Source organism: Uncinocarpus reesii, genomic scaffold, assembly GCF_000003515.1.
Source record: "Uncinocarpus reesii 1704 scaffold_3 genomic scaffold, whole genome shotgun sequence".
NCBI classification, from domain to species: Eukaryota; Fungi; Ascomycota; class Eurotiomycetes; order Onygenales; family Onygenaceae; genus Uncinocarpus; species Uncinocarpus reesii.
This window is the reverse complement of record NW_003052498.1, coordinates 346,142-365,909: the sequence shown is the minus strand read 5'-3', so window position 1 is coordinate 365,909 and position 19,768 is coordinate 346,142. Positions and strand designations below refer to the sequence as shown.

The window sequence follows — 19,768 nt, the reverse complement described above, 5'->3', positions numbered from 1 at the left end:
AAGGTTCAAGAGAAGTCGACAGTCCTTTTCCCGAGGGCCTGAAGGGAGCCAGTTTTGAGGAAAGTGCAATTTTCCACAGTCTCGAGAATAGATAGTCTTGGTAGGTGCGCACCACGGTGTGTTGCTCCAGTCCAGTTACGTGCTAACGCAGGACTACTATGCAGTTGACCAACTTTACGAGGTACACTCACCCACCCAATTGTGAATGGCTGTAGCGGACACACGACTTACATATTCTTCAGGATTTCAAACAAGACTTCTACCCCGGCGAACGGGTAACGGTATTGCTTGTGAATGGTTCGCGAATACAAGGCGTCGTTCGCGAGAAGGCGAGATTCCCGGAAATTCGTCGAGCAGACGGCACTTTAGAAAGAAGAGCTTCATCAAGATATCTGGTAAAGCTCATCAATCGCCAGGACGAGGAAGCCTTGGTCGACGACGAACATTTGGCGCGTGATCGGAAAATATTCACCAAGCAAATGCTGAGATCATTCATAAAAAACACAGTCTCCAGAGAGTCCTGGAACGGTGCACCTTGGCTGGTCAAACCACATATTGCAGAGTTCTATAACATCGTAACCGACGTTCCACAGCATCTTCAATACGGAAACAAGGCCGGGAAGAAAGCCAAGGTCTCCGCCGACAAGCAGGAGGACGAAAAGCTATTTGGATTCTTTTCCTCTCAGCGGCCACAGATGAAGCAATCGGCAAAGGGTCAAAAAGCGAAAACGCCACAGGAGCTTGCCAAGGCAAAAGAAGAACAGTACGAGGCTTATAGGCGATCTTTAAGCGGGAATCCTTCTTTTAGATTGCCCAAGAACGATAAGCCCAAAGTGCTACCCTCATCAGATGTCCGAATGTCTTTCATTCCTGAAATTTCCGTCGTTATCAATAAACTACCCCCCTCTCCGCCGCCACCCCCTCCGATCAAATACCCTATTGAAGATCTCGATATACCTCCAGCTGGGGACGGCTCCAAGCGCCCAAGCTTACACTTTTTGACTAGCGACGAGGCTTCTACGAAGCTTGGACTTGGCCTAAAACCAGAATCTGTAGGACCGCTCCTCGAGACCTGGAATACGCTGAATGTATACTGCGAAGTATTTCAACTCGACTCGTTCACATTTGATGATTTTATCGAAGCAATGCGCTTTTCTTCAGATGAAATCAATTGTGAACTATTCGTGGAGATTCACTGTGCGGTGTTGAAAACACTGGTCAATTCCGAGAAAGATCAAGAGGGCGCCATCCAAATATCTCTGCCCGCCATTCCCGACGAAGAGTCTGAAGAAGAAGCGGAGGAATCCGAGCCTGAGCCTGAGCCCGAACCAGAGCCCGAGCCTACCAGGCGAGCAACGAGAAGTACCATGGCACGGGTTGAGATTGTTAACACAGTGACGCCCCCACGTAGCCGTTCTAACTCTGCTGATGTTAAAATACATCGAGCTGCTGAGATGATCGCAGAGTATAGCTGGATTGATCGCCTGCGGAAGCGCGATTTCAAGAATGGTGGTTGGGAGGTGGTCATGGTTGGCCTTTTACATCGGCTATCAGCTAGACCGCGATTACAAAAGGTCTGCGACGAAATTCTGACGCATCTTGCTCCTCTGGATGCTGAGCCTACAGCACAAACCGCCCACCTGCAGTATTCCACCCTCGATGTAAATCTCCGTGTTCAAGCACTCCAGATTATATGCATGCTCACCGTTGAGACAAAAGCGATGAAAAACTATCTCGAGGAATGTAATAACCAGATGACGGAGTTCCGCAAAGAGAAAATCGAATTGCAACGTGCACGTAAAGCCACGTAAGTACAATTTTAATAACTATTCCGACTTCTTGACCCGCAAATATTGACTTGAGCGTAATGATAGTCTCGAAGAACTAAGAAAACTGCATGAGGAGAGAAAAGAACTTGAACCAGACCGGCCTCCTTCCCCTGCTCCAGACTCTGAGGAAATGGTGGAGACAAAGGCACTTGGGACAGAAGACGAATCTGAGGCTGCTGGTGACTCCGATGAAGAAGAGTCCCATATAGGCCGATCGCTACGCGGAGGGGCGGATAGAGAACTCGAACGCAAGCGAAGGCAGGAGGAGGAACGTGTGCGCAAAGAACAGGCTGCCAAGCTGCCGAAAGGGTCAAAGCAGTATCAACGCGTGTTAAAGAAGATTGATGATCTGAAAGCCAAGGTTCAATCTTACGAAACTGACATAGCTGTCCTTGATAACGATCTTCGTGAAGCGGACTGTCCTAGGACTCGCGTTCTTGGCAAAGATCGTTTTTGGAACCGATACTATTGGTTTGAACGAAACGGAATGCCGTATGAGGGCCTTCCGAATAGTTCCACTGCGTCTGTGGGTTACGCCAATGGAAGGTTATGGGTTCAAGGTCCTGACAAAATCGAACAAGAAGGGTTTATTGATCTTCCCGGCGAATTGGGTAAACAATATGTCAAGAAGTTTGGCATGACCGTTGCGGAGCGCAAACGATCGGAGGAAGGCCCAGCCGGCGTTCTTAATGCCGAAGAATGGGGGTACTACGATGATCCGCAGGATCTAGACAAGCTTATCGATTGGTTGGATAGTCGTGGTGTACGTGAGGTGAAACTACGCAAAGAACTTCTTCTCCACAGGGATAAAATTGCCAAGTATATGAAGAACCGAAAGGAGTATTTATCTGGGGCCGCGTCGTTAGCTGAGTCCGAGGAGGAGTCTCAAGCGAAAATGCCTACACGAACCAAGAAGCACGCTGACCCCGGCAACTTACATTGCCTAAAATGGAAGAATCTAACGGCGTTGCGGGACAATGGCCATTTGCATGTTGAGGCAGAACGCCCCGCGAAAAGAGCGAAGAGGTCGATGGACCATGCCAAAGATATCAAAGTCATGAATCGTCAGGGAAAACCGCTGACTAGACAAGGTACGCGGTACAACTTCTAGTCGCCAAATCCTGCTTGGCGCTTGGAATGAATTTCCGAACAATTGGTTCAGGGGAATAGAGTTCGTGCTGGCTGGCGTCAAGAAGGCCCATGACCGGGAATGATTATTTTATTTTCTTTTGGTGGGATACGTTGATTTTTGTTTATTTTCTTGTCCGAAGCGCGCAAGCATCCTAAACTGCATGTTGGGAGTTCTTGATGGCTTTTGAAAGCCTTTTTGCTTGTGGTTTACATCCAGGGGTCATTTTTTAGGATTGCAGGTAGTTGCAGCAGGTGATAGACTGGCGTGGATTTGTCTTGCATGTTTATCCTGGATATTGTATGATTTGGTATATTAGCATTACTCCATACACGATACATGCTCGACGTGGCATCAAGCCGGCACTGCGTGGAGATAAGCGGCCGAACAGCGCTCACGTGCATTCGGAACTTCTGTCGGCTTTCGGTGCCGGCGCCTAAACCTTAAACCGCCGCCCAGCCAATGACAGCGCGAGCGGCAAAGTCATCGTCCTCTGCAGCTGACTAATACTGACGAAATGGTTATTGTGCACGTGACCTGTTCTCCCCGCGACCAACCGCACCAAAAACCGCTTTTCGCGGCGGCGCTGTCCATTGTGGAATGCAGATTTAGACGACAAACGTTCTTTGAATGACGGCTGCTCTCCTAGACAATGCGGATAAGCTGGCCTTGTCGTTTCCTCCTTCATCCTTTCCCATCAATACTCTGACAGCCCGCGGTTTGCTGACTGAGGAGGCTACCTTCCCGAGGCCCGATGATCACGTCTCACAGTACCGGTATCCAAACGCCAGCGGCGTCTGATGCGGACCAGCGTGCTCTCGTACATGCTGTTGAGCGTAAAATGATGCAGTCGGGCCAGCGAAGCCATGGCAGCACTGCTGCGAAAGAGGTCGATAAGCGGAGCTTGGATTACTTGCTACGGAGCGGGCTGGCTGGGGGTTTAGCCGGATGTGCGGTATGTAAAGTCCCTTCAAATGAACTACCTATTCGTGGGGGATGATAAGACGGTTGCTCATCAATACGCTTTGGTTTAGGCAAAAACTGTGGTCGGGCCATTAGACAGAGTCAAGATCCTTTTCCAAACGTCAAACCCTCAATTTGCCAAATACTCCGGCAGCTGGTTCGGTGTTGCTGCTGCTATGAAGTCGATAAACCAACAAGAGGGTGTCCGAGGGTTATTCAAGGGACACTCCGCTACGCTCCTTCGTATTTTTCCCTACGCTGCGATTAAATTCCTGGCCTATGAGCAGATTCGCGCCATCATAATACCCACCAAAAAAAACGAAACTCCTTTCCGCCGGCTAATAAGCGGCAGCCTGGCGGGTGTATCATCCGTTTTCTGCACATACCCATTAGAGCTTATTCGAGTACGGTTGGCGTTTGAGACGAAGCATCACTCTAGAACGTCGTTGAGAAGGATTTGTTCACAGATTTACAATGAAAGTAGTGGAAGAGCCGCTTTCACGTCATCTTCAGTCACGGCAGCGGTAGCAGAAGGATCCCCATCCGCCGTGGTATCAACCGTTTCTTCCGCTGTAAAGCAATCCACGCCGGTAGGCGGAATATCGAATTTCTACCGTGGCTTTGGGCCCACCATTGTTGGCATGATTCCGTATGCCGGAGTATCCTTTCTTACGCACGACACCATCGGCGACTGGCTCCGCTCCCCAAGCCTCGCACCCTACACCCTCATCCCTGACTCCGAGCGCCCCACCCGTTTCGGTGAGGAGCAACCACGCTCCCATCGCGCTCAGCTAAAGGCATCTGCTGAATTGCTCTCTGGGGCGCTTTCCGGATTGGTCTCCCAGACCTCGTCGTACCCGTTTGAAGTTATCCGGCGGAGAATGCAGGTCGCTGGCGCGGTGGGAGATGGCCACCGGATGACCATTTTGGAGACGGCGAAGGTGATTTGGATAGAGCGGGGATTTAGAGGGTTCTGGGTAGGGTTGACGATTGGATATATGAAAGTTGTTCCGATGGTGGCGATGGGCTTCTTCGTGTACGAGAGGGGAAAATGGTATTTGGGCATCTAAAGACGCTGGTGCGTGTTCATTGCATGTGCTTGAATGTGTTGTGGCGGGCCTGTTGGATTTTATGTTTCTTGCTGTTTGTTGCTCTCATGCACAAAGGACCTCTTGGGGAAGAGGTCTCCGGCGTTGACTACCTTCGGGTTGCATTGATATTCCTTTGTCGTTCAAAATGGCTGGTCGGACTGCTTTCTTATTAGCTTCCTTCGTGTGGATATATACACCTTTACAGTACGATATTTTGGATAGACAGCAGCACATATAAAAATATAGTACATACACACATACATATACTACTAGACTTACAGGTGGCTGGAATAGCTTGTGATACACCAGCTAGTACTCCATACGTCTGCATTTGAACAACCAGCTAATTGCAGTACAAACAATTCAAATCCAACCCGCAAATTAAAAAATAAATTTCTACACAAGAACTCGTCTCAACCCCTCAGTACCACCGAGTACACGTCTTCCAGTAACTGGACACCGCCCTTTCCCACTCTCCCATTTACCAGCCCTACTCTTCGCTGCCAAGTCAGCGTCCGTACCTTTCCCACCCTGCCCTTTACCACTATCCTCCGGGCCGTTTTCCTCGGCATCGGGATCACCGTCCCATTCACCCCCGGTGCCATTCATGAAGTCGAGTTGGCGATCATGCTCGCCGTTTAACCAGCGAAATACGCAGCTGTAACAGAATACATAGCCTGTTTGACATGCGGTGGGGTTGACCAGAGGGTGGAGGCAAATCGGGCATGTGTTTTGAGCATCTTGAGAGGAAGGTTCTGGTTGGGGAAGTGGGATAGTGAAGATGGGAAGGTAGGATGTCGACGAAATGGGTGGCTGAGGCCGTTTGGTCGTAGACGTAGAGGGTGGTGTTTTGGTGGGTAGAGTCGTCAGTTTATTTTGGCCGGAGCCCTTTAACGCCGACGGGAGTGTAGGCTTGGATGAAGGCGGCGGTGGCATACCCGACACTACCGGTGCCGGGAGATCGAGGGCTTCTGTCGCCTTACGCGCCAATTGACGGGAGAAATCACTGGCGTGCCACCATTCGAGAAACTTCAAGGCGAAGATGGAAACTGGGAGGAGGTATTTCAGTGAGCCAAGAACTTGTGGATATAGATTCTGCGGGCTGAGCATGCCGAGGCGACTTGCGCCAGGCCGTGCGTGAGCGGTGCTGGGTGATGGGGGTTGAGTTGCCAATGCAATGGCATGGTGGTCCGCTGAGCTCAATCGTCGGATTCGGGTTCGGATCAGCCACAGGAACGGAGATGAGTACTTCGTATTGTCAAAAAGGTAGGCGAGATTGAAGGCCAAAATGGAAAAGTAGTATGCCGCGTTTATCGAAGGATAGACGTTTCTCAAGAACCACTTATAGTAGAACATCAGCCTCTGTCGAACAGTCGGGTTATGCGGTAGGTCGTCGGCTGGGTTATATCTGGGGCCTCCTCCCATTGCCAACGCCGCTTGTGGAGCAGCGTGGATGTCATATCCTTCATCCAGCTTCCGCTTTAAATATGGCAATCCGACCATCACGGCTAGGTTCCTCCATATATCCGAATTGCGCAACTTCAACGTATCCCGTACAGGTCCAGCAGCACCCAATTGGGCTCGTGGGATTTCGCCATTTTTTATTTCAAGCACGCGCTCCCGCTTTAAGGAGTAGAAGTGCTCAGTGAAGGAACCGCCAAAGGTTCGAAGGTAGTATCTTTCTACCAGCAGGGATAATAATGCGTAGACTTCGTCGTACGAGTTGAGGATGCGGAGCAGGTAGCGGGGATGGCGGTGGGTTGCGACGGCAAGCAGATAGCGGAGAGAAGGCGGGAGGAGAGCTGATAGCTGCTGCTCAGAGAGGAGCTCTGGAAAGGGTCAAATATTAGCTGTTTGCATGGGTCAGGCTGGAGGAGTTGAAGCAGCTCGGGGGCGGTTTACCGAATAGCGACGGCTTGAAGTCGTCAAAATCATTTTGGAGGGCGCTCATATATTCCATTTTGACCGAGAAGCATTCTCATCCATCTGCTAACAGAAAAAAAAAAGAACTGAGCCTCTCTGAACTGCTGGGAGTTGGCGATGCTTCTCAGCAGCCGATTTGAGTGGCATCCTTGCTTGAGCCGCGGCAACTAGTTAACTATGACTAGTGACGGAACAACTTCACAGGCCTGACCTCTTGACTCACCTCTCTACTCCGTACTGCGCTTCTCCTCCAACTCGCACGGCCAGCTTCATCTCCAACTCTTACCTCTAGATACATTACGGAGATAGATATCGCTGCTAATCCTAGCCGCATCCTCAGCCAACGCGGGTTGGACGCAGAGACGTTAACCTTGCGCCAGTGAATCCCGCTTCCAAAGTGGAACTCGAGGTTTACGCTATGGAAAGCATTCGAGATTCATCCAAATGGCCAACTACACTCCCTAAGCTGCTGTCTATGCGAAAGTTCCTACCAGCGCCTTGTGGCATTCCACAATGGACAGCCCCCTTGTCAGGACAAAATCTCGCGGTAGAACGTGACTGTCGGCCTTTTTGGAGCTCACAGCAAACATCTTGTTTGGAAGAGACACGACTAGCTGGATAGTGGAATCTTTCCGAGTTTGGCGAGCTGCCCGGGTACCCTGGCTATAAATGTCCCCCAAACCAAGGAAGCCCGGAAGAGTGATAGCCTCTGCGCTCACCTAGGCATAGTGATTAAGGCCCTGCTCCTGGCAAATGCAAAAACCCAGCCGTGTGACCTGGTTGAAGCAGAAGGACTGGGAGAATCCCTTACCTACCTTTTCGGCGGCATATATGAATGATCCGTTCTACTACGTTGCCTATCTCTGATGAGCTTTATCCCTTGGCAACCAGCTCATTGGGACGCCCACAATAAGGCGGTGATCAGCGGCACGACATTCAGCTCAGCTACGCTTGAGAGAATGAGACAACAGCACGATATATTGCCCATCCCAGCCCAAGATTGTGCTTCTGAGATTTCACCAGATCAGATTTTGACCTCGGAAATTGGGGTCGTGGTCTAGTGGTATGACATTCCCTTAGCATGGGAGAGATCCGGGGTTCGATTCCCCGCGACTCCAGAAGCTTTTTGCTCCTCTCGACTGTCGGGAGGATCTCGTTTTGATTGCTTCTGGTTTTCTGGTGGAGATATCCGTTTTCGCAGTGCGGAATTCCACTGCATGTCATTGGCCAGAACCTAATGTTTGTATTATTTGCATCTCATGCAGGCATTGCCGGGAATTTCAAAGGGAACGAAGACCCTCGGAAAAAGTGTTCAATTCACTCCCGGCGCAAAGGGAAAATGGGGCCGTCACAAAGCGGGATGCATAGATAACATGCTCAGAACATCCAGTCGCCATTGAAGGCCCAGCTAAGGCTAGAAGAACAGGGTAGCGGTGCCTTGTGGTATTGATTCGATCTGTGAGATACCGGCTTTTCTGAAGGAACAAAAGCGTTTCAGCCCCCAAGAAGGCCTCACCGAACCTCAGATCTTTGACAGTGGCGGAGAAGATGAAGGAGAAGTCTCGGCGGAAGCAGCTTCTGATACTATAATTTAGCAGACCTGCGATCACACGCAACAATTACCCGAGTATGAGGCACAGATTGAGAACACGAATAGGAGCATTTATCTCAGGCTACCCTCGGAATCAAAAGCTTCAATGAAAACGGCGTTGCTGGCGAATCTCGGTCCTTCTCTTGTGCATCTTCACATGCTGAGATAGGTAAGTTTAGCAGCCGGTTCGTCATATTACGTAAAATGGGGTCATGGTCTAGGGGTATGACATTCCCTTAGCATGGGGAGAGATCCGGGGTTCGATTCCCCGTGACTCCAGCGTTATCTTTTTGGTTTTGCCGGAGATGATCCAGTTATTTTTTTTTTTGCTCCCGACGAGAACTTTGTCTCAAGAGGACTTCAGAAGAAATGATACAGTGTGGGATTTAAGCAGCCTTTATTCTACATGCTTCCAAAGAATATCTGCTGTATTTGCCGCAAAGGCCTAAACCAAAAAAATTCGATATTCTTTCGAATAAGCAAAAAGTAGACCCTGGAGTCACGGGGAATCGAACCCCGGATCTCTCCCATGCTAAGGGAATGTCATACCCCTAGACCATGACCCCAATCAAGATCTGTGGTCGGATGACTGCTTTGCCCTGATAAGCTAAAAGTCACAGAGAGAAAGCAAGGTTGATTAAGCACCATTCTGGAATAAGTATTTTCTGGAGATCGCTTTGACTAGATTAACCACATTCCCTTCACTCAAACTGTTATACATTTACAGGCTCGAAATCAAATGGCAAAATGACAGTACATGTTCCTGAAACAATCAAACAAACCGATAACACCTGGGGATATCGCCAGAGAAGAGCTTTTGTTAAATATTGATACATTGAGAAAGGGATTTATCCCTGGGTCGCCTTGCTCGCAACTAGGACGTTCCAACATCTATCCCAAAGACTTGGGTACTCGCCAGGATCGCCGTTATCAGCTCTCTGTTTGACATCCGGATCGGCCACGAGTAGGCATGCCATAATCACACGTGCCACATCGGCATCGATCGCAACAGCTGGTTGCTCCCGCGCCATCATAGGGACCCATGACGATAAGCATTCTGCAGCCCTCTTCTGGTTACCCCTCTCAGCGTGTAAACGGAATAGTAGGACATAAAACTCCTTGGAGCGAGGGAGTTGCAGCAGAGACATCTTGCGCCATATCGCCCAAAATTGATCATAATTCCCATGGTGAAAATGGAACCGCAACAAGGTCAGAAACTGGTCTGGCCCGAATTTCACGTCAAAGGCATCCATGATTTTACGCAACCGATCTTGGACAAGGCGCACTTCATCGAACTCTTCTGCGGATACAGGGATGGATGTTTCTGTTTCAATGGAACTAGGACTGGGATTTTCGTTGACTGGACGGACAGGAACTTGAAAACCAGATGCGGTGTACAGCATGGAGAAAACCTCACGGCTGAGAATATCCATACCACGCAGGCTCATATGGTTCAGCACTTTGAGCGCTAGATCAATGTCAGATCGAGAGACACGCTTGGCAGTATGAGAACCATCGGGATCGTTTTCGGCAAAAGAAAGTAGAGCTTTGACCGTTTTCAAGGCTTGGGATTCTGATATATCGTACCCTGACGCCGCGAATTCTTTGAACGCATCGAACAGATCCGTTTTGCTATAATGAGGATGTTGTAACGTGACAGCAACGCGGATTAATTCCAGCTTTGCAAGAATATGGGCATCGGGATTTTGCTCAGCATTTGATAAAGCTTCTTGAAACAGGCGCAGAAATAAAGTCGAGGTTAAATCCTGTGGGCCTGACCCGAGCTCACGAATTGCATCATCCTTCGGTACTTGGGTCAGATGATGAAGCAAAGATGCAGTTTCGGGGGACAAGTTCAGTGGCTTCGAAGCTTTGGGCGGTACACTGGGAGCGGGGCCTAAACGTGGTTCTTGCTGTACGGTTGCTCCTTGCCGGGGTATAAAGGCAGGGCCGAGAACAGCTGCCTCAACACTGATATTAGGGACACGACGGATTGTGTGTAAACCTCTTCTTTGTCCATGATCCATGCCGGAACCCGTCCCGCGTACACCCCTAGGATCGCGGTGTGCTGCCCTTCCATTTGCCGCCTCAGCAACTGCTTTTTCAGCAAATGCTTCAAAATGTTGCTCAAACATTCTGATTTCGCTGGCTGATCGTGGAGGAAAATTTCCGCTCCACAAACCTTCCAGGTCAAGCTCAGCTCTTTTCTCCTCGGTAAGCATTTGCACTACGATTTGAGCACCATCCGCGACGCTTCCAAATCCAACGAAATCCTGCTTTTGTTCTGTTGCGGCTGCCTTTCCATTCTCCACGGACCCGACATTCACACATATCCAGCCTGTTATGATTCCGTCGTCCTTCTCATCGAACGCAGATCCGGCATTGCTAGAGAGTTTCGCCCGACGAGCCTTTCTTCGCAGTTTGATCTTTAACTCGTTTCTGCCCAACAGACCGTCTGCAGTAGGGTGGAGCTTGTGGGTGCTTCTTAACCAACGGCACAATCGATCAGCAGCTACATTCAGGTGCTTTACACTGCGAGCGGTGCCGATAATCATGATCAGGTTTGCTCCAAGAGCAGGAGGTGGGTTGCGACTCCGCAAATCTAGTAAAGAAAGGTCGTCGAGGCCAATGTCGACGGATATATGCTGCAAAAGGCCTTCCAATATCGGGGGTGGGTTATCCGGTAGAGGAGGTATCGATTGCCTTGAGCCAAGTGGATGAGGAGGGACCTCTGATGACTCTTCTCTTAGATACCAAGGCACATGTTCATTAGATTGATGACTTGCGGAGTCTGGATGTTGTTCTGTCCCATTGTCCTCCAGCGGGTCTCTGGAAGATGTACTGTGGGCCACAGACTGTCCGCGAAAGGATTGGCCATGTAGCGAAGAGAAGCTGCTCTGGTGCTGCAGGTGAGATCGCGTATAAGGCTTGTGGTAAAGAGGTGCAGGAAATGTAATGTCGGCGATTGCCAGAAAAGATTGAATAACGTGGCTTCGACAACCATAGCATTGGATGCCTCTAAGCATGATTCGGTTCATCGTGAGACTGAGCCCACTGCGACGGCGAGTGTTGGCTTTGGCGAGATGAAAGCGACGGACCGGGCGAGCGAGAGGCGGCGGCTAAAAAGGTTTTTTAATGGATTGCCAGGTAGTTTCCGTTTGCGGATGGCTGAAGGGAAGCTGACTCAGCACTGAGCTGTTAGTCAGCCACTTAGTGCAAACAGAGCAAACAGGCGATAAGAATTTTGATAGCAAGATATTTTGCCCCTCTGCATCGCTATATATATCAAGGACAGGAACCAGAGAGCACGTCTGTCTCGAGAGAGTTGATTATATCTCCCGCGTGGTTCGACGGTGTTTGGCCTTTTTTCGGGATTTAAAGCACTAAGTCGTCAATATGTCGATGGACCTGGACACTCCGGTGTCCTTTGAACCGGTTTCATTTCAGCCGCAACAGCAAACCGCAACGTTTGTGCTCCCACATTTTTCCGGCTTCTGAGATTTTGATGCTGATTCGTTTATAGGATTCTTTGTTGCAACTGTGGTGCCCCTATCGATGGAACCACAGCAGCGGGTGCGCTTTGCGAGGATTGTATTAAACTGACCATCGATATCTCCGAGGGGATCCAGCGCGAAGCTACGTTACATATGTGCAAAGACTGTGAGAGATGGCTACAACCTCCGAGTCAATGGATCAGCGCTTCGCTAGAGTCGAGAGAGCTCCTCGCGCTATGTCTTCGAAAACTGAGGGGTTTGTCGAAAGTCCGGATAATCGACGCGAGCTTCTTGTGGACAGAACCGCACTCGAAACGGATCAAAGTGAAGATAACCATTCAACAAGAGGCCCTCCAGGGTACAATATTGCAACAAACGTTTGAAGTGGAATACGTCGTTGCATCCCAGCAATGCCCAGAATGTGCAAAGTCGTATACAGCCAATACATGGCGTGCTTCGGTGCAGGTTCGACAGAAAGTGCCTCACAAGAGAACCTTTCTCCACCTGGAACAGCTTATACTAAAGCACGGCGCCCATAAAGATACGATAAACATCAAGGAGGTCAAGGACGGTCTAGACTTTTTCTTTTCCCAGCGAAACCATGCAGAAAAATTAGTCGACTTTTTGTCGTCAGTCGCTCCGGTCCGGGTGAAGAAATCTCAGCAACTGATTTCTATGGATATCCACACTTCAACCAAGTCCTACAAAATCTCATTCTCTGTCGAATTAATACCCATCTGCAAGGATGACCTTGTTGCTCTGCCGATAAAGCTGGCGAGGTCGTTAGGCAATATTTCGCCTCTCACTCTCTGCTACCGCGTTGGGACCTCTGTGAACCTTTTAGATCCGAATACGCTCCAAACAGCTGACGTTCCCGCTCCAATCTACTGGAGATCGCCATTCAAAAATATTGCCGATGTTCAGGAATTGGTGGAATTCATCGTCATGGATATCGAACCGATTGGCCAGTCCAGCGGCCGTTTCTATCTTGCGGAAGCTACAGTTGCAAGAGCTTCGGATCTGGGTTCAAACGACACAACCTACTTCACCCGTACTCATCTCGGGGGCGTACTGCATCCGGGAGATTCAGTCATGGGATACCACATAACAGGTACCAATTTCAATGACGAAAACTACGAAGCTCTGGAACAAAACAGCACCTACAGCTCCATGATTCCCGACGTTGTACTCGTTAAGAAACATTATCCTAGGAAGAAGAAGAATAAGGCCCGCAACTGGCGTTTGAAGCGCTTGGACCGTGATGAAGAAGAACCGTCATCGTCTTCTAACAGACAACAAAACCAAAATAGGTTGGAAGAAGATTTCGAATTGTTCTTGCGTGATATTGAGGAGGATACGGAGCTGAGGAGCACGTTGGCGTTGTACAAGGCGAAACAAACACGGAAACAGAACACTCATCCTGATCAAATGGGTGATGTGGAGATGAACGTTGATGATGAAGACAACGAGGATGATGACGATGATGGTGTGCCAAAGATCAATATGGATGAGTTGCTCGACGAGTTTGAGGAACTCAACATGGAGGATAATCAGCAATAGCCACGCTGGTATATGTGACATATGCGCGAATCCTTATCTTGGGTTCCGTTTTAATCATTGATGAAAATAAATAGTAGGGGATAGATTGAATTTCCAGTCTAACCCATACCACCAAATCCTTTTCAATGCACGCTATAAACGAACTTGGTTATAAATATGCAATCCAATGGAAACCATCCTCCACCGATTCCACTTCAAATCGTAGTCTATCCTGCTTAGAAGATCTTAGCAAGAACCCTCTGCACATTGACGTCCACCTTGTCCTTTCTTGTACCATCCTTTTCCCTGTCTTTAACCTCGTTTTGCCTAAACACTCTTCTCGGCTTTTCCAGCCTTGTTCCCTCATCAGCACCAGCGCCCAGCTTCTTCTCCTTCTCTTCTCGTTTCTTTCTAATACCCTCAACCACTTTCCCTTGCTCCACTCCCGCCAAAAACATCTTCTCCTCCTTTCTCGCCCTCGCATCCTCAATCCTCCTTCGAGCCTCCGCCTCTCTTCTCTCCCTCTGCACCTGCTCCATCAAATCCTCCCACTTGAAACCCCGCAGATACTTCATATTCCACACGTCATCATGATACCATCCACCTTTTTTCCCGCCCACGATCGTTGCATTGAGGGTCTCGGCGCATATCTTCGCCGTGCGTTTGGACGCAAATTCCACCCACCCGTCGGAGTATGTGCGACGTTTGTTGGCACGTCTCGCAGCGCCGGAAGCGTTGATGTTTGGAGTAAGGAATACCCTTGTTATAGGCCCGAATCCGCGGGCGGTGAGGAGGGACTTGAGGGCGGAGGGTTTGAGGTAGGGAGGTAGCGATGATAGATAGATTACGCCAGTCTTATTCTTCTTAGGGGCTTTTAACCTCGGATTCGTTGCGGAGAGGAGTTTGTCGTTTTCCGGAGGGGCGGTAGCAGGTGTTAACTTGTTCGTCGTCATTGCTGGCGCCGCCGCAGGTGCGGATTCGTTCGCCGAGTCGATTGGCTCTGGTTCTGCATCGGTCCCTTTGTCTTGCACTTCTTTGCCAGATCCAATATCAGAAGCCTCCGGTTCGCTTGCAGCATCGAGCTCACCATCACTATCGTCTCCCGGTTCGGGAAGAGAAAGTTTTCGGCGTTTTGACGGCCGTCGCAGTTTCGAGGGTATCGTTCTGCTGGTGCTCCGTCCCTTTGATTGTTCGACGGCTTCGGAGTCGTAGCCAGCGTCATCGTCTTCTCCTTCGCTAGATGGAACATCCCAAAAATCTGTCCGCTTGCGTGTTGACATGATTCTCTTGTGAAAACTGGCTGTTTTCGCGCTTCGATTGACACAGTGGAAGATGCGCTCAAAAATGTTGACGGGATATGGTGGTCCGTGCTCCACCATCTTATCAATGCAAACACAGCAAACTGGAGAAGACGATATTGAATAATATTACAAGCTATCTAACGCTCTGTATGCGAAGATATTGAGAATATAAGCGCCGCAACACCTATCCACCCTATCCTCAACCATGTAGCATACAATAGCCCATAGTTACGTCAAACATAAAGTACATGCAAGGTGACCTTTAACGGCTGGTGGACATCCCCCACGGCTTAGCGTGTCGACTATTCAAAGTTCGATATCAGCCACTCTGTACGGATTCGCATTTTCTCCGAAGATTAAATGAGGTTTCCTCGCCGCAAGATCGAGAATGGTTTGTGCAAAAACACTGTTGGCCCAAGCAAACCAGCTGCGAGTATACTGGCTGATGCGGTTCACGTTCACACTTTCATGGATGAGACCCAAAAGGCTGGAATCACGGACCATATTGATGGACTCTGTGATTTCTTCGTCATTGTCGGCTGTACGAGCACGTACAAGGACAGACATAGGCCAGGCGTTTTGGACACCAACTATATATTCTGTCAGCTTGCTTGCCCTCTGATAAAGTCTGAAAGATCACTAACTATGCGGACCACCGATCCCATGGAAAGCAGATCCCGTCAGGTAGTAGGGGTTCCCGTTCTTTGACAAGATCATCTTTCGCGTATTCTGGTATATTTTGTCATTTTGATCAAGGAATCCGAGTAGCGGAAGGGAGAGTAACGACGGGAGATTCGCATCGTCCATCAAAATGTGGGAGCCATAGCCATCGACTTCAAAGGCAAACACGTCGCCATAAGTTTTGTGCTTGACCACTCCATGCTCCCAGACACCTTGTTCAATCCTTTTAGATAACCGACGAAGTTGGTCAATCAAGTCAGTCTTTCCACCAGCCTTTTGAAGAGTGTCCGCAGTCCGTTTTAATTCCACGGACATCATCGCATTAGCGGGAATGAAGAACCCCATGATACTCGCATCGTCACTAGGGCGAAAAGCACTACGGACTAAGCCTGTCTCGCTGTTCAATGGGTTTCCAATCCCACGTAGATTCAGCGTCTCCGTGCCAGCATTAGTCGTTCGTTGAAAGGTGTATTCGTTGCCCACATATCTCCCAGATTCATCGAATGTGGACTGAGACTGCGCTTCGACCACCTTCAGCACAGTATCCAAGGCTTGGTACCATCTCTGCGTGATAAAGGCGTCGGATCCGCTATTTTCATAGAACTGATTTCCAAGCGACAAGAAGTTCGCGAGAGAGTCAAGTTCATATTTACATTCAAAAACGACAGATGGTTCATAAGCCGGATGTACTGTGTCGTCTTGGCCGTTGCTTGTTGGAGGCAATTTGCTGGGAGGTGGCGGCTGGAAAGCATTGCAATATGGAGATTGAATAACAAATTCCGCCTGGGTGTTTATAGCCCCAAGGATCAAGTTCTTGATGTTGGGATCCTTCTTCGACAGTACCTGGTATTGTGCTAGCTGGTTTGTGGAGTCCCGGAGCCACTCTGCATTGATATCTCCTGTCACGATAAATGATTGCGGACCTTCCCAGGCTGCAGGCGCGACGCTCTTCTTTTTCTTTGATTTCTTTGTCGGTTCGCTGCCATTAACATGCCAGCGTACCGTCGTATCTAATGTATTGGGAAATGCGTTTTGGAATATCCGGGCGAGGTCCTTATCGACCATTCGAGTGGTAATGTCTTCAATCACTTTCTCGACGTACGGTGAGGTGAAAGTCCGACAGACACTGGCAGGCCGCTGGAAGGGAAGCTTAAGGGGCCCCTCGCTGTACGGAGGGCTAAAACACGACAGTGTCAGCGGTATACGAAAATGAAAGCTCATAATAGCCGCCAAAGAAACCATGTAAAAGAGGGGGCTGAAGCTCACTGTTTCCGTGCTGCGTATTCCGTGTAGTCTGGACAGGCTTCGGCGAGATCATCTTGGTCGTCCTGCCATGCTTCCTGCTCGCCGGCGGCACCATGACTCCATATTGCGGCAGTAAGCAGGACGAGGATTTGTAGAGAAAACTTCATCGTTGTGTCCCAGAGCCCGACTGCTCGAACTACGGACAGTCGACCAATACGACGGGTGTTTGGTGGTTTGCTGGATCATTTGCTTGATATGGGGGTCATCGCTTCGCCTTTCAATCCCGCGATCGACGCGGAGGCCGCTCGATAGTGAGGACAAGGCCAATGAGATATGGTCAGCTGCACGTTGTCTGTGGTTGCTTGTCTTTCGAGTTGCACAGGCGTCAATCCTTGAAAGTCAGAGTCTGAAGGATGGTCGACGGGCCCCCGGTCTGGCACCAAAGCCCGGCCTCGAGGCTCGGATAGCCCCCACAAGCCTAACGTGAGACAGCATGATACGGTGCTCTAGCAGATGGAATTACCTGAAATAGCCCCCCCAAAGCATCAATTTTCCCACATGAACCATCTCAGAGAATTCGGCAGGGTGATCAGATTCTTTAACTCTGGGATATAGATCATCTGGGCAGCGGGTTGGTATCTTGATGCAAATCCTCAAAGGATGCCCCCAAATAACTCCTGAAGAGCCTTGGGCCTTTGGTGTTTGATGCTTTGTGTCAGGGAGAGCCTAATAACTGGGATAGTAGATGCCCATATGGATGAGGTGAATGGAATTTGAGTACGGTCAGATGCCAGGGAATCAATACGGCATGTTGGTTTGCTAAGGTCATTAACAGGGGTAACATGCAATATCACGGCGGAACAGCTATACTTGAAATGCAAGAAGCTGGCCTGGTGATGGAGGCTCCAAAGGATCCATGGGTTATATAGGGATTTACTAAAAATATATGCCATTGCTGCATGCTCCAAAGGTGTCACTGTAGATGCTGATTGCCCACACTGCTTGTTATTTCCTGCCGAAAAACGACATGATGCTTCCCTGGCTGGATTTCTGCCCTCCCTTTGCAGCCTTTCCACCTGACGGCGCTGGGAAGGGCCTTTTCTTCGGGGGCTCTGGCTCATCTTCCGAGAAAGACTCCCACACAGGCTCTTCTTTCGTAACCAGATACCCTTTGTCATCCTTGAAAGTTTTCTTCTTCATTACTCGACGTTTCCCTCTCCGTCGGCCGGTGCTCCTCACAGGCGCCGATTCAGACGAGTTTTCTGCTGGCTCTGGCTTTTCCTTGTCTGCCTGGCTTGTTTCTCCTGAAGCAGAAGGCGATTCTTCTTGCACGTCTTCCTGTACGTCTGGCATTTCGTCGTCATCGTCATCTTCCACATTGTCAGTTCATGTTTCTAGCGAGCTTGATCAGGCGTTTCTTACCATCCATCATTTTCCTAAGCTTCTCTTCTCGCTCTTTTCGTGACTCTCGGGTTTTGTTGGTAGTCCGCTCCCCAGTATCTAGGAAAAGATCCTCTCGTTCTTCTTCAGAGTCATCGTCCATGACAACTGCTAGATGTAAGCAACCGTAAAAGGATATAGACAACAAGATACAATCATACCATCTTCAACACCGCTAGGTTCACCCTATTCGCAAGTTAGCATGCAGTTCTATACCAAAAACTGATCCGACTTAGCACATACTGATTCAACTCCAGGCGCAGTAGCCGGTTCTGCTTTCTTAATTTTAGGCTTGGCCTTTGCAAAAGCTTTGAACAGATCTGAACTCGCATTTTTCGATGGCGCCGGTCTTTGCGAGACTTTGGCGGTGGTCTGAGACCCTGACGATTGACGAGAAGCAGGCCGTGATCCAATTTCCCTCTTCGTCTCTGCTTTTGGTTCCTCTTGTGACTTCTCTTCTTGTTTTACGACAGCTTGTTTCGGAACCTTGGGTTTTGCAGAAACCAGAGCTGGTGCTGGTACAGGCCCAGTTCGTCGCTGGAACAAACATTTGCTGTGAGCATAGATCACATATCTGGGGGAGATCATACGGGCTATACCTTTACATTCTTATTCTGTATCATCCCATACATAAGCCCATACTGTAACGGATCCTGCGTAGATATAAGAGCCGTTATGTCGGCCACAGCATGCAAGTCAGGCGGAGATGCTGGCTGCACGCTGTACATGAATATCGAGTATATCGTTCTGTACTTGTCTTTCGCGTCTACCGACTTTATTAGAGGATTAACATAACTCTACACGTGGAGATATACCTTGTAATTCATCTTCTCTTACTAGTAAGACCGAAGTCTCCTGGATTTCCTCCTCACTGCTTTCATCGTCCGGAACAGCCTGACTACTCATGAACGGGCTACTTTGCATGATCTCATCCTCACCGTCCTTGAATTGTCCCTGGTCCTTTAAGCTATTCTGCTTCTCCAGGACGCCGGTAAGGAGATATGTCGCATTGACGGAATTTGGCTTCTTGGAATTCTCATGTTGATGGAAGTCATAGAGCATTCTATTTCCGAGTATTAGCCCAGAAACACATGGTCCAGTCGAGGCAAAATCCGATCGACCATACCGTTTCGCATGATTGCAATGGATTCCCAGTGCCCTGCTGAGCGAGCGGTATGTCACCTAGAAACGCATTATCAGAAACCGCATTGAGCCAGGAGAAGGGCCGCTACTACTACTAACATGTTCCTGGTCACTTAGGACCTTTTCAGCCAAGAATCTTCTATAGTTGGATGCCATTGATCTGCAGAATACTGTTTGAATCTGACGGTGATTCTCTCGGTCAAATATGACGGAAGTGTTATTATTACTGTGCTTCCGATTCTCTCGACGCGTCGAATTTCCATTTAAACGCGTTCTCAGTCAGCATCCTTGGCATTCAATCAACGAAGGCCAACTGAATCTTCTTGCGTTCGTACATGGACTCGCAGGTAGAAAGCCTGGTGTTACAAATTTCTCTCTTTGTTTTCAATAGAACCCATA

At 49.2% G+C, this 19,768-nt stretch overlaps 7 protein-coding genes and 3 non-coding genes across 10 annotated transcripts; 5 read left to right on the top strand and 5 right to left on the bottom strand.

The window, feature by feature from the left end:
• Positions 1-479: 479 nt before the first annotated feature.
• UREG_04866 (uncharacterized protein) lies at positions 480-2,940 on the top strand (the record flags this gene model as incomplete). Its single annotated transcript, XM_002584131.1, has 2 exons — positions 480-1,807; positions 1,875-2,940. 2 exons carry the CDS (start codon positions 480-482, stop codon positions 2,938-2,940), a joined length of 2,394 nt encoding a protein of 797 aa, XP_002584177.1.
• Positions 2,941-3,712: 772 nt separating this feature from the next.
• Positions 3,713-4,991, top strand: UREG_04865 (mitochondrial carrier protein LEU5; the record flags this gene model as incomplete). The annotated part of the gene is made up of 2 exons (XM_002584130.1): positions 3,713-3,913; positions 3,993-4,991. 2 exons carry the CDS (start codon positions 3,713-3,715, stop codon positions 4,989-4,991), a joined length of 1,200 nt encoding a protein of 399 aa, XP_002584176.1.
• Positions 4,992-5,502: 511 nt separating this feature from the next.
• UREG_04864 (uncharacterized protein) lies at positions 5,503-6,972 on the bottom strand (the record flags this gene model as incomplete). The annotated part of the gene is made up of 3 exons (XM_002584129.1): positions 5,503-5,507; positions 5,534-6,841; positions 6,915-6,972. The coding sequence occupies 3 exons, from the start codon at positions 6,970-6,972 to the stop codon at positions 5,503-5,505; spliced, it is 1,371 nt and encodes a 456-aa protein (XP_002584175.1).
• Positions 6,973-7,981: 1,009 nt separating this feature from the next.
• Positions 7,982-8,053, top strand: UREG_08041. The gene has a single exon. It is a non-coding gene; the product is annotated as a tRNA-Ala (tRNA).
• A 679-nt stretch (positions 8,054-8,732) lies between these two features.
• Positions 8,733-8,805, top strand: UREG_07996. The gene has a single exon. It is a non-coding gene; the product is annotated as a tRNA-Ala (tRNA).
• Positions 8,806-9,020: 215 nt separating this feature from the next.
• UREG_08032 lies at positions 9,021-9,092 on the bottom strand. Its single transcript has one exon. It is a non-coding gene; the product is annotated as a tRNA-Ala (tRNA).
• Positions 9,093-9,374: 282 nt separating this feature from the next.
• UREG_04863 (uncharacterized protein) lies at positions 9,375-11,564 on the bottom strand (the record flags this gene model as incomplete). The annotated part of the gene is made up of 1 exon (XM_002584128.1): positions 9,375-11,564. The coding sequence occupies one exon, from the start codon at positions 11,562-11,564 to the stop codon at positions 9,375-9,377; it is 2,190 nt and encodes a 729-aa protein (XP_002584174.1).
• Positions 11,565-11,922: 358 nt separating this feature from the next.
• UREG_04862 (nonsense-mediated mRNA decay protein 3) lies at positions 11,923-13,580 on the top strand (the record flags this gene model as incomplete). The annotated part of the gene is made up of 2 exons (XM_002584127.1): positions 11,923-11,993; positions 12,050-13,580. 2 exons carry the CDS (start codon positions 11,923-11,925, stop codon positions 13,578-13,580), a joined length of 1,602 nt encoding a protein of 533 aa, XP_002584173.1.
• Positions 13,581-15,166: 1,586 nt separating this feature from the next.
• On the bottom strand, positions 15,167-16,953 carry UREG_04861 (uncharacterized protein; the record flags this gene model as incomplete). The annotated part of the gene is made up of 3 exons (XM_002584126.1): positions 15,167-15,450; positions 15,505-16,718; positions 16,808-16,953. 3 exons carry the CDS (start codon positions 16,951-16,953, stop codon positions 15,167-15,169), a joined length of 1,644 nt encoding a protein of 547 aa, XP_002584172.1.
• Positions 16,954-17,791: 838 nt separating this feature from the next.
• UREG_04860 (uncharacterized protein) lies at positions 17,792-19,288 on the bottom strand (the record flags this gene model as incomplete). The annotated part of the gene is made up of 6 exons (XM_002584125.1): positions 17,792-18,156; positions 18,209-18,334; positions 18,388-18,412; positions 18,470-18,763; positions 18,826-18,992; positions 19,042-19,288. The coding sequence occupies 6 exons, from the start codon at positions 19,286-19,288 to the stop codon at positions 17,792-17,794; spliced, it is 1,224 nt and encodes a 407-aa protein (XP_002584171.1).
• Between the last annotated feature and the right edge of the window lie 480 nt (positions 19,289-19,768).